This window comes from Onychomys torridus, chromosome 14 (genome assembly GCF_903995425.1).
Source record: "Onychomys torridus chromosome 14, mOncTor1.1, whole genome shotgun sequence".
Classification (NCBI taxonomy): domain Eukaryota; kingdom Metazoa; phylum Chordata; class Mammalia; order Rodentia; family Cricetidae; genus Onychomys; species Onychomys torridus.
In genome coordinates, this window is record NC_050456.1 from 4,390,611 (window position 1) to 4,404,058 (window position 13,448).

Here is a 13,448-nt window from a genome sequence, read left to right on the forward strand (position 1 = left end):
CTTGCAGAAGATGTTTAATTCTCTCCATGACTACCACCTTGTAGCTGCCCATAACTCCAGCTCCAGGGAATCTGCTCGTGTCTGCAAAGCATTCATATAATGATGTCCTGTTTTTTCTGTAAGGTCAAAAGAAATCGACTGGCAGCCTTATTTTACTACACGCATTGTAGATGACTTCGGCACTCACCTACGAGTGTTCAGAAAGGCTCAACAGAAGGCAATAGAGAAAGATGATCAAGGAAAAGGTACCGACTTTATCTCATTTCAAGTCAGGATTTCAGAACCTTTATCTCTTTGCACATTCTCAGTTGTTTTTGTTGTTCTAGGTACAGCAGAGGATCTGGTAGAAACCTTTTTTGAAGTTGAAGTTGAAATGGAGAAGGATGTTTGCCGGGATCTTGTGTGCACTTCTCCCAAAGATGAAGAAGGTTTTATTTTTAATATAACTCTTTTGCAAACAGTCTCAGGTTAGAGACAAGTTAGCAGAGCAAATCCCAGGTGGCATCGTTCTTGCACAGGACAGCTTGCGTAGAAAAGACATGACTGTATTGTAGCTCTTACGCATCTTCTCTGCATGTTTCCTCATTCTGAAGGTTGTCTTTAAGCAACAGAACATCGAACATTTTAAGAAGTATAGTAATTTCTACTCTTCAATTTATTATCTCTACCTTAAGAGTATACCTGTTTTCCTAAATTCTTTTCTAATTAATTTCAAATAAAATATTTAGATTATTATGTGCTGTTTGTTTGGCTAGTTACTGCAATCCGTGTTTCTTGATGTTCAGATAAAATTTCACTTGATGGGAAGTTAGACAAGTTTTAATCAGAGGTTTTTTATTATTATTTTTCATTTCAGTTTAGTCTCACAGTTACACATTCACTATTTGGAATGTAATTTTACCAATGGGATTAGCTGTTTTTCCCAAGAAGTGTCCATGTGAGAACAAGCATAAGGAAGCATTGGTAGTTCTGGAAGTGATTTTCTTCAGTTTTGAGGACATGCTAAACTTTTCTTTTCTATGATTTTATTCTTTCACATTTTTTCTTTTTTCCTGTTTATACTTGTTATTAAGTTTAGTTTTTACTGCCTTTGGCATTGTGTGAAATAACAGTTAAATAACAAGTCTATACAATCGAGTGAGGTGTGTGCATGGGAGTGCTTTCTTAAATCAGTAGACGAGAAGAGCGCAGCCCTGCATTGATAGTACATGCTGATATTGTAGAAGTGTTTCTTTTTTCCTGAAGTAAGTAATAGAGGTTATCTTTACGTGCACAAAATCTTTTAAGTATGCAAGGATAATACATAATAGAAGTAAAAAGTACATTGTGTATTGAAACTGTCTTAGAGGAAAACAATTTTGTCATTAAAATTTCTCATGATTAGTAAGACTGATTCAAACTGATGCGAGTTTGATTAATAGCGAGTAACAGTTTGGAGAGTGGTGAAGGCAACAGTGAACAGTGGTGTGCAAGCACTAAAGTGGGACGCTGCTATGACATGTTTCTTGTATTAAAGTAGGTAGAGACTTTAGATTTTCTAATGTTATTATGGCTACTTTTTCTGTTTTTAGGATTCCTAAGGGATTTGTGTGAGGTTTTATTATATTTATTGCTACCTCCTGGAGATTTCCAGAACAAGATCATGCGATACTTTGTCAGGGTAAGCGTAAATTCATACCGAATCATGACTTAAAGGAACTGAGAGCAGTAGTTCTCAAAATCTTTGGCCTTGAGACCCAGTTAAACTTCAGAAATTATTGAAGCGTTAAGGAGCTTTTAAAATGTGGTTCTTCATCTATATGTATGTATCATAAAATACAAAAACAAAATGCTGAAACAGAAGAGCATGTAAGTACAAATTCGTTAGTTGGTGGATGAGTGACATCCATCTTGTCCTTTTACAATCTTACTGTCTGCTTGTTAGAGAGTGAGAGTGAGGGCGTAACTAAGGCTTAGTTCAGGAAGATGGGCATTGGCTCAGTTCATTCTTTGAGAAAGGATTTTTTGGTCTATGGCCATACCACCCTGAGCACACCCAATCTTGTCTGATCTCATAAGCTAAGCAGGGTTGGGCCTAGTTAGTATTTGAATGGGAGAAATGATCTTGGGATCCTTTTCTGAATTCCCCAGAGGTCACTGGCCAATACTTTGAGAACTGCCTTAGAGCTAGTTGCTTTAATATTTGGTTATAATACAGACAGACCTTTTTTTTAGTTGAAAAAAAGATTCATCCAATATATTTTCATCATGTTTTCTCTGAGATCCTCCCCACATCCCTACCCACCCAACTTTATGTTCCTTTTTTTTGCTTCTCTCTCAAAACAAAACAAAACAAGAAACACAGAAAATCTCACAAAAGGGAAAAAAAAATCACAACAAAATAGTCCATCATGACAAATCATCACAAACAAAACAAAATGTCCACAAAATACCATTGAGTGTTTTATATTGCTCAGCACCCCCGAGGCATGGGGCCTTCCCTGGAGTGTGGTTATTATACCCAGTGAGACTCCATTGGAGAAAACTGATGTTCTCTTTGCCAGTGGCATCCATTACAGATAGTCTCTTGGTTAGAGGTGGGACTCTGTCTCCCTGACCCTCGCAGTACTGGGGCCCTGTCTCGTGAATATGTGCAGGTTTTTGTGTATGCTTCCACAGCCTCTGAGCGCATGTGTAAATTCTGTTGTGGCTAGAAAATAATGTCTCCTTTAAGTCATCCATCACCTCTGGCTCTTAAAATCCTTTTGCTTTCTCCTTTGCATAGCTTCCTTAGTTCTGAGAGGAAGGGTATGGTGAAGACATCACTTTTAGGAATGAGTGATCCAGAGACTCAGTCTCTGCACATTATCCAGTAGTGGTCTTTGCTAATTTCATCCTACTGCAACAAGAATCTTCTCTGGTGTAGGTTGAGCAAGGTACAGATCTGTGGGTATAAGGAGTCACCTTATTGCTATGTTCCTTTAGCAGAAAAACAGTAGTAGATTTTCAGTTATAATCTATCTACTTTCAGGTTCTTGTCCGTTTTACCAGTGTCCATCTTAAATCCAGGTAGAAAGTGATTGGTTACACCTGTGACATTTGTGCCATTAATTACTGCACCATCTCATTATGCAGAAAGGTCACTGTTGTAAGTCTCAGGGTTTGTAGTTGGTGATACTAAGTGTTACACAGTTTGTTCTCCAGTAGCATGCAGAATACCTTCCAGTACTTTGAACACTCGTCATTAGGGGTGAAGCTTCTAGTTGGGCACTGGCTTAACTCTTCATGTTTGATGACATAATTAAGTGTTGTCTTCAGCAATAGGACCTTACCTTCAGTTTGGGTTGAGCAACCAAATAGCCCTGGCAATAACTTGTGATGTTTAGGGCATTCCATGAGGACCTGTTGGCCAACAAGAGAGAGAGAGACTTTTAAAAAATTTCTTCAGTTTTACAGCTTTACCTAAATTAGCTTAGATAGATCTAACATTTTGAGACAGAAACTTTAAAATAAAATTGGCTTTTCCCAATTGGAGCATGACTAAGATGAGAGCAGTGCTCTTAAATTGTATATTCTAATTTAAGTCTTTTGTGTAAAACTGTGTATAAATGCAGATTTCTGGCTTTGGCTGCTGCTTATGAATGGGATGAGAAGAGCATATCCTGTTAACAGGGGTTAAGGGAAAGCACATCTGCCTAGCGTGCAGACTCGTCATCGCCTTAGCCTTCCTCCTGCAAACACACGACAGCTGCAGCCTTACTTTTATACCTGCAGTGCTGCTCAGGCATGCCACAGTTCCCAGCATCTGCATAGCACAGTTTTACTCGACTTCCCAGTTGTGTTGCCAACAGTTATAGGAAGGGAGTGGTGTGTTTCCATGGGAACAGTGTGATGGGTAAACTGTTCACTTTGGGAATGGGGTCCATTCTTGTCGCGTCTGTCACTAAATCCAGATCTACATCGTTTTTGAACTTTTCTGCCTAGCTTTTTAAATGTTTAAGTTCTTCCTTTAGTCCAAGCCCTGGTCTCATATTCTGTGCTTTGTTTTGTTTTGTTTTCAAGACAAGGTCTCTCTGTGTAGCTTTGAGCCTTCCCTAGAACTCACTTGGTAGCCTAGGCTGGCCTCAAACTCACAGAGACCTGCCTGGCTCTGCCTCCCGAGTGCTGGGATTAAAGGTGTGCGCCACCACCACCTGGCACATTCTGTGCTTTTAAACATGTACAATTGCTTATGAGCTTTAACTTTGTATCTTTAGCTCAAACTTCTCCTCTGAATTCCATGTCATTCTGAATCATTTCTCCTGTGAAACAGCTATTTGATTAACTCAGTTACCTTTTAAACTTCTAAGTGTCCAAAATCAAAGTGCTAGGGCTGGAGAGATGGTTTCATGGTTAAGAACATTTGCTGCTCTTGCAGAGGAGCAGAGTTTGCTTCCCAGCACCCATCACATGTAGCTCTCAACCACCTGTAACTCTGTCCAGTAGAGCCAGTACTTTCTTTAAGCTGCTGAGGGTACCCACAGTCATGATGTAGCAGATACATATAGACACATGTACACATGAAAAGAAAAAAAAAAATCCCCAACATCAGAATGGAAGTCTTATTCTTGATTCTATGTCATGTCTGCAGTTTAATCTTTTTTTTTTTTTTTTTTTTTTTTAAATCTCAGTGAATATAATATAGCTCTCAAGCAAGTTTTTCAAATCTGGGATCCCTCTGCAGGTTCTGTATGATGTAACTTTTATCTCTGACCTTTATGACATAATGTCACAGAAAACCCAATCTGTAGTAAAGCTCCAAGAAGGGGTTATATTCAGAAATGGTAAAGTAGGAGAAATACTAAAGCTCCATTATAGAACTAGATCCAGTTCTGAGGATAGGAAAAACAAGTAGAAATTCATAGTCAATGGCTTGAACATTATGTTTTTATTATCCATTCATCTGGTGGTGGATATCTAGTCTGTATCTGGTTTCTGGTTATTATAGGAATAGAGCAGCCAAGAGCATGGATGAGCAAGTGTCTGTAGTAGGTGGTAGAGTCCTTCCAGTATATTCCCAAGAATGATAGTTGGCTCTTAAGGAAGATCTACTCTCAACGACCTGAGAAGCTGCCACACCAGTTTACAGAGTGACTATACAAGTTTACACTCCACCAGGAGTAGATGAATGTTCCCTTTACCTCACATCCTCACCAGCATGCCAGCTCATTTTTGCTTTATACGTCAGGCTGACCTGGTTAATGATGGCTCTGTTCATGGTGGCTGTGCCCTCCTCCATCGAGTAGCAGTTACGAAATGCCGTACAGACGTGCCACAGGCCAGTCTGATTTGGATAGTTTTTCAGTTGAACTTCCCTCTTCCTAGTGACTCTGTTTGTATCAAGTTGACGACTGAAGCTAACTATGACAGAGCCATATGAAAGATAAGGGTGGCTGTAGTGAGACACCCTCATGAGGATTCTTGGTAGAGGTAGGTCAGGATGATAACATACAGAGAGTTAAGATGAGAAATTTGATCAGATATTGAGAGGGTGGAGGCATTGTAGCTAAACACCTTTGGTTGGATTCCGTTAAAATGTAAGATACAATGATGAAGACAGGTTGAGGTCTTATTTGTAACCAACTGGAGTTTGGTTGAGCATAAAAGCTCTGTCACCAGTCAGTTCTAGTTAATACTTGTTTTCTCCCCAAGAAGTACCCACTTTTTTCCCGACTCATTGATAGTTATATCATACTTTTGTTCATCTTATTCAGAATGATTTTGTTACTCTCTTAGCCATATCATCTTCAGTTTTTGTATCTCAATATCAGCGATTTCTTTTGTGTTTTCCTTTACTGAAGACAGTGCCTAGTAGTTTTCCTTCTTAGTATTGACCACATTTAAAGTGAGATACATTTTTTATTGTTTATTAACTTGTACTTTTCTCCATAATGAACTGTAAACTGAGCTCATACCTGCTGTTATCTGTATTGTTATGAGTGTAGTGGTTAACACAGTGTGTGGTATAGCAGGTACAGACCAGCGACTCCGCTGTGATGAAGGGTGAAAGTCTGTTGGTCCTCTCTCTGGTGCGGCATATACGCTTCTGCAGAGCCAGGAGTGGAGATGTGCTTTGTGAAGTGGAGCTGTTGTTTGAAATGATGCAAGATGTTCAGCCAACTTGTCTCACAATAGGTTGCTTTTTGGCCCGATTTCTTTCTTTTTGGTCAAATCTAGTCTACTACAACGCTACATTCAACCAGTCAGTTTGGTTCATTGCACTTTTAGTCCTGTGTCAGTTTTCTTGTCTTAGTAGTTAGATTCAAGCTTTCACAGCAGACATTTTGCTTAGGTTAAATAATAGGTGAAGAGCTCTTTCTGTTGCATCGATTTCGTTGTTGTTCTTGTTGTGTAGATTATACAAATACAGTATTTGTCTAAGGCAATTACTTTTTAAATGCCGCTGCACTCTTTCCATTTCTGTGCTCTATTTACTGAAGGATTCATGGCTTCAGTAACTCTCTGTCAGGTTCCCATATTGATATTTAATGCAGTCCTTTAGAAAATTGAGGTCTTGGGCCTGCAAGAAGGCTCAGTGGGTAAAGGCATATGCCACCAAGCTCGATGGCCTGAGTTTACTCTCCAGAACCCCTAATGGAAGGAGATCGTGCAAGCTTCCTCCCCACACAATGCAAGGCGACCATGCAAGTTTTCCTCTGAACTCCACAGGTGCTGAGTGTGTGCTTGTGTGTGTGTGGCCACAAATGTAATAAATGTGAAAGGAATTGGGGCTCTTAAACTCAGAATTGCAAGCCAGAGGCTACCTACTGTAGTGAATAGAGTCCTGTGACAAACCTGTTAGCAGCCAGAGAGTCTGTGAAGAGAATTAGAAGACCAGAGTAATTTTCTAAGACTTATCCATGGATTATATTAAATAATAAACATAAAATCACAGTTATTTCCAATTTTTTTTTATTTTGAAAAAACAACTCTGAAAAATAATTTGGGGGATTGAATTTTCTGCTTTCAAAGTCCATTTTAAAATTTGAACACATGGGTCATAAACAGAATTTGAAGAAAGGAATTTCAAATACAATAAAAATTTTAAAAGCAGTTAGAAAGCCTAGTGTGGTGGTTCATGCCTGTAATATCAAAAGCTACGAGGCTTAGGCAGGAGGATTAGTCATTCAGGGTCATCCTCAGCTACGTAGAAAGTTTGAAGCCAGCCTCTGTTGCTTGAGACCCTGTCTTAGCAGTAAAATAAATAATTAAAAAGTTAGAAATTATATTTTTAATAATCTAGAACTGTAAAGAACCCCAATTTCTAGAAATTACTGGTGCCTGCATTACTGCTTGTTAAAACATTAATTTATCATAAGATAATAGTTATCAGCGAAACTTTATTCATGCAGGATTATACAAAAATATTTCTTTAAAGAAAAAGACGTTTTTGAATATATATATATATATGAAAACAAATGGTACTGATGAATTAGAGATTTGCCAAGAGAATCAGTTGGTCTTTTACTTAGGAAGTAAATATATTGTATTAAGTTAGCATTACCAGTGTTCTCAAAAAATGAATTTTGATAACTTTAGATATCACAGACATCAGGGGATGGTTAATACCCACTAAAAAATTCTATGTTAGTAGTATCAGTTCTGAGTTCTTAAGCCTTCATTTCCACTCATGTAAGTAGATGCCCGTCTTGGACTTGAATCGCCTAGAGGAGTGGTAAGTATTTTTAAAGATGAGTAAGTGACTAGGTCAGTTGAGGAATTTCACTTAGACACCAAGCGTTTCTAGGTAGTGCTACTGTATAAGAGAAATGTAAGACATAACAACAACAACAACAACAAACCAAGAGACAAATACTGTAAATACAGGCACAGGTGCATTTTAAACTTGGAAGTGGAAAAGCCTTCAGCTGAAAGAATCAGGGCACACTAGGTCTATTGATTTTTTTAAACGCCATCTCTTTATTGATTCTTTGGGAATTTCACATCATGCGCTCCAGTTCTGCTCACCTTTCAGTCCTCCCAATCCTCCTCACGCCCGCAGTGCTCCCCCAAGGGAAAAAAATTGAAACCAAAACAAAACAAAGCAAGCAAACAAAAACAAGAACAAAACAAAAAGCAAAACACTGTCCTTGCTTCTCCATCTTTCCCTCTTCAACAGCTCCTCATCTGTCCTGGTAGCATGAGGAGCCTGGGTGTGTCACACAGTGTACCTTTGTCCAGTCAGTGTAACTAGCAGGTGTTCTTTGCAGTGAGTAGTCACCGGTCTGGCTCAAGACCTCAGGTTTCTGGTTCATCAGCATCACAGGATCTTCACTGAAACTCCTCTGGGATATCCTGCAGCCGCCCTGAGTACTATTTTTTTTTAACATGCAAATTTTATGGTTTTTATTTTTTCCCTTTTTATTTATTCTTTGCAATGAACACTTGAAAGTAAAGATGTATGGATAGAAGGGTTTACTGTAAGACTTACTGTGTCACACTCCACCTTCCATGACGAGATTGATTTTTTTTTTTCTTTTCGTTTTCTCTTAAATTTTCTTTTCTTTTCTTTTGTGGAGGGGGGGTTGCAAGGGCAGAGGGTGGATACAAAGGGATGGGGAAATGAATGGGATGGAGATGCATGATGGGAAAGATACAAGGATAATTGATTCTTGAGTAAGATATTAGAGGGAGGGCAGAGTTTTAGTAGATAATGGCATAAAAACTGCCAAGTGTGGGACTTTATCTAGAGCATGTGAGTTGATATTATTATTAATTTTTTCACATTTTTATTGGGAAAATAGTCAAGTAGAAGAGACATTTGTATACCAGCTACCCAGGTTTAGCCTGTGCTGCTGACAGTACATGGTACTTGTTCCACCTCATCACTTGAAGTGAGCAGTTCTCAAAGTAGTGTGTTCTTCTCTTTTTAAATACATCTAATATAGATGCTTGGACCCATAAACACCTTTATGCTAGTATTTTGTCTTTTAAAAATTCACACAAATACTAATATTCCAGAGGTGTTCTTTTATTGATTTTTATTTCCCTCTGGTTTCATAGAGATGTGGCTTGCTCTCTCTGCCTGCCACCTGTCTGTCTGTCTGTCTGTCTGTCTGTATCTATCCATCCATCCATCCATCCATCCATCCATCCACTCTCATATATTAATCCTGACCTCAGTTTCCCTCCCTCAACTCCTCTCTCTCCCTCCTACCTCTGCCTAATATTTGACTGTGGGTCTCTGCATCTGCTCCTGTCAGTTGCTGGATGAAGCCTCGCTGATGCTGATTATGCCAGGTTCTAGTCTACAAGTATAGCAGAATGTCATTAGGAATCATTTCACTGACGTTTTTTATTTTTATTTTTTGGCCCGTTGTGTTTGGTTCTCTATCCTGAGTCTCTGGGCTATCTAACCTCTGGGTGCTGGCCCTCCAGGCAGTGTCAGGCATGGGCTCCCTCCCATGGTATGAGCCTCATAGAAATATGTTTCATTTGGTATTGATACTTATATCTCATTAATGTATGAGGATGGTGGCTCACCTTTTAGGCTGCAGTGATTCCATGTTCCAGGTGTATCATAACTCTACTGTTGTTTCAGGAAACTTACACTGTGGTAGACTGGAGAAGACAATTAAGCTGTCTATTTTTAAATTTATTTTTAGGAAATCCTTGCACGAGGAATTCTTCTTCCATTAATAAATCAACTCAGTGATCCTGATTATATTAATCAATATGTCATATGGATGGTAAGTACCTTTTAAAATTGTGACTTGTATTTGAAACAGGTTTTTAGCAGTAAAAACACAGTTTGGACATCAGAAGGATTAACCAACAGTATATTAAAGAAATGAAGTAAAAGCTATTTTTAAAGTACTCTCTAAATATCTGGTACCTTCTTTATTATTATGGTGTTACTACTATTTAAAGTAGTGGCTTTCACTGCCTGTATATGTAGAGATGAGTAATTTGAACAATACTTGTACAGGTTGCATATTCCTTATATCAAATGTTGAGGATACCCATCTTGCTGGCCCTAAGGTGTGTGGCCTTTAATGTGCTGATTTTCTGGCTTCCCTTCTTGCTTTTTATTAGTTAACTATAATATTTAGTGTTTGATTTTAGTAGCCCAAATGGCTTTTCAGCTAATATTTCTTCTTCTCTTCTGTAACTATTGCTATTTTACTGGTTGTTATAAAAATGAGAATGAACCACTTCATCAGCATATGCATAGAACAATGTTTCACTGCCTCATATCCATTGTGAGCATTCCAACTCCCTGTTCTGTGGACTCTTTCGTATATCTATACACATATATAATTTATTCAGTAGTGCAACTTAGGCTTCTTGTATCATAATTTCTTTAAAAAAAAACCTAAGGAAAAATAAAACTATGTATCATTTTTAATAATCTTCATTTTTTATAATTCTAAATATCAGTTTGCTCTTATTTTATTCTGAACAATTTCCGGTAGGATTTGTATAATTTTCAAGATTTATGGGCATCAGTGGCTTCAAACTCACTGAGTCTTAGCTTGTCGTAAAATATGTTTTACTATAAGATTCCAGAAAACTTTCACTGTCTCTAGAGTGTTTGATGCTTATAAAGATGTGTGGTTGGAAATGTCAGTTTGTCTACTTGCTGTCTGGTTTCTAGTGAGAGCGAGTGTCCGTATGTGTCTCTGTCTGTCTCTGTGCTAAGGAGAGCGAGTGTCCGTATATGTCTGTGTCTGTCTCTGTGGTCTGTACTTTGCAGTCCCTGTTGTTGGACTTTCTGTGAGAAGAACAGTGTCTCAGACGTTCTGCTACCTTTTCACAGCTCGGTTGCTTTTCCTCATTGAAAGTGTTTTATCAGTAATGGTAGTTGGGATTAACGTTTAGTGATGCTCTGTTACTCACTGCATGATAGCCATGATTAAGTCTAATATAATTTTATTCTCCATTCCTCCCCAGTAGTTGCTGAATGTGCTTGTGGTGGGGGCATCTACCCTCATTATAACTTCATGACTGCCCATCTCATCTGTATCCTGCCCTGTAATCTTTGTATTTTTTCCTGTTTTTATCTTTCCATCACTTCCACCTTTACAAACACTGTCTTGGTGTTGTGTGGGAAACTTTCCTGGCAGACACAACATGCACATGTCTACTTCAGACAGGGAACCCATGGCAGATCAAAGTAATAATTACAGCAAAGAAACCAATGAGTTATTATTGGGACTGCCAATGGGGGAGTAGGCAGAGGGTGACTTAGAAGGACATGGGTCACTTCAAAGCTCTTGATAACTGAACAGCCCACTCCAACATGGTGGATGACTCAAAACGCTGCAGGTCTCAGAGGCAGCTCTGCCTAGTCTTGTCCTCCCCCAGCAACCAGCAGTTACTGCCTGCTCCTAAAGCTGGAGGGAGCCTTCGAGAACCTCCCAAGGGTCAGCTTTCCCAGGCATGGGACTTACTTACCTTCTGAGGCTCTCAAGCCACCTTCTCCCTCCTGGAGGTGATGTTTCTCTGTAGGAAGTGTCAACACTTGGCTGGTTATGACATCACGCTTTTTTCTTTTGTCCATTTTAAATTTTGGCCTTTCTTAGTCTTTTGCTGTTTTGAGTGTGCTCGATCTAGGCTCTCCTCTTTGAATCCACACTTGTTCTCTCTGCTTCCCATGCAGCTTCATGGTCTTAAGTGTTGTCTCTGTGTCAGTGACTTGAAAATCACATATTTGCCGAGTCTTTCCTGACTCCTTGCCTTTCCTATGAAAAAGCAAACTCATTGCTTACATGTGGATACCTCAGAGCTCCCCGAGCCCGCTCTTCTTACATGTGGATCCTCGGAGCTCCCCGAGCCCGCTCTTCTTACATGTGGATCCTCGGAGCTCCCCGAGCCCGCTCTTCTTACATGTGGATCCTCGGAGCTCCCCGAACCCGCTCTTCTTACATGTGGATCCTCGGAGCTCCCCGAACCCGCTCTTCTTACATGTGGATCCTCGGAGCTCCCCGAACCCGCTCTTCTTACATGTGGATTCTCGGAGCTCCCCGAGCCCGCTCTTCTTACATGTGGATCCTCGGAGCTCCCCGAACCCGCTCTTCTTACATGTGGATCCTCGGAGCTCCCCGAGCCCACTCTTCTTACATGTGGATCCTCGGAGCTCCCCGAACCCGCTCTTCTTACATGTGGATCCGCGGAGCTCCCCGAACCCGCTCTTCTTACATGTGGATCCTCGGAGCTCCCCGAACCCGCTCTTCTTACATGTGGATTCTCGGAGCTCCCCGAACCCGCTCTTCTTACATGTGGATCCTCGGAGCTCCCCGAACCCGCTCTTCTTACGTGTGGATCCTCGGAGCTCCCCGAACCCGCTCTTCTTACATGTGGATCCTCGGAGCTCCCCGAACCCGCTCTTCTCACGCTGCCTCTGTCCTGTTTGGCGGTGGCTCCACTGCTGGTCACAGGTTTTGGGGTTCCTAGTGCTCTTCACTTCTCACTTTAGCTGGTTTGTCGGCCGGTTCTTTCGGTGCTGCTTGGAACAGACGTGACAGTAAAACATTGCATAGGGAACTTCATGATCCTTGTCACCCGCACGACTGCCGCCGCCGCCGCCGCCGCCATGTTTCCCCGCACTGTGTCCTTTTCTTCTCTACTTGATTGTTAAACTGTTTAAACCCAGTGACTGGATTCCTGGATTTTCAGAGTGAAGAGCTCAAACCCTGACACTGTAGAACTCTTACTCCATTCCTGCTGCTCATCCTCTGTTGTCCAGGTCATCGTGGTCTAGCTCCAGCCACCTTGACTTCCTTGGTGTCACCAGTCTTTCTGAGCATGAGTCTGTGCTTTTCAGGGTGTGATGTGTTCAGCTTGATCTATTTTGTTATATGCGACCCATTTTAATGTAAATGCTTGAGCACACTGCTTTTTCCTTTTGGTATAATCACTTGGTTCATTCAGTGCTGAAGTTTTCTCTCAATAAGTAACCTTCTCCTGCCTGTTGTTTAAAACCTTGTTTTTAGATCCGTGATTCAAATTGCAACTACGAGGCCTTTATGAACATTATTAAATTAAGTGACAATGTTGGAGAGTTGGAAGCGGTCCGAGATAAGGCGGCAGAAGAACTCCAGTACCTTCGGTCTTTGGACACAGCTGGCGATGGTAAGTGACTCGTCCCGACAGTGCTCTCCTGGAGCACTGTCGCACCCGTAAGAAAGCGCTTTTTTTTTTTTTTTTTTTTGAGCTGAGAATCGAACCCAGGGCCTTGCGCTTGCTAGGCAAGCGCTCTACCGCTAAGCTAAATCCCCAACCCCGTAAAAGAAAGCTTTTAAGTTGCCAGAATGAAACCAGAAATTTCTGGTTTTTAATGTTCAGATTAAGTCTTCCTTACTGTACTAACATGTTCTTAGAGTAAATGTGAAGATGATGTTATTGCAATTGTTCCTAGAGATAATAGGTATGATTTAATTTAAAGTAAATAAATAATTTTATGAAGCAATTTCATAGTTTTTTATTAG

At 40.2% G+C, this 13,448-nt stretch overlaps 1 protein-coding gene across 2 annotated transcripts in view; it reads left to right on the top strand.

The window, feature by feature from the left end:
- Window positions 1-13,448, top strand: part of Snx13 (sorting nexin 13) — a 107,923-nt gene that overhangs the window by 46,877 nt on the left and 47,598 nt on the right. For both annotated transcript variants that reach the window (XM_036205750.1, XM_036205751.1), the window contains exons 6-10: window positions 124-245; window positions 327-428; window positions 1,572-1,660; window positions 9,624-9,707; window positions 12,954-13,092. In XM_036205750.1, the coding sequence (XP_036061643.1) occupies window positions 124-245; window positions 327-428; window positions 1,572-1,660; window positions 9,624-9,707; window positions 12,954-13,092 (536 nt within the window). The remainder of the gene's footprint in view (window positions 1-123; window positions 246-326; window positions 429-1,571; window positions 1,661-9,623; window positions 9,708-12,953; window positions 13,093-13,448) is intronic.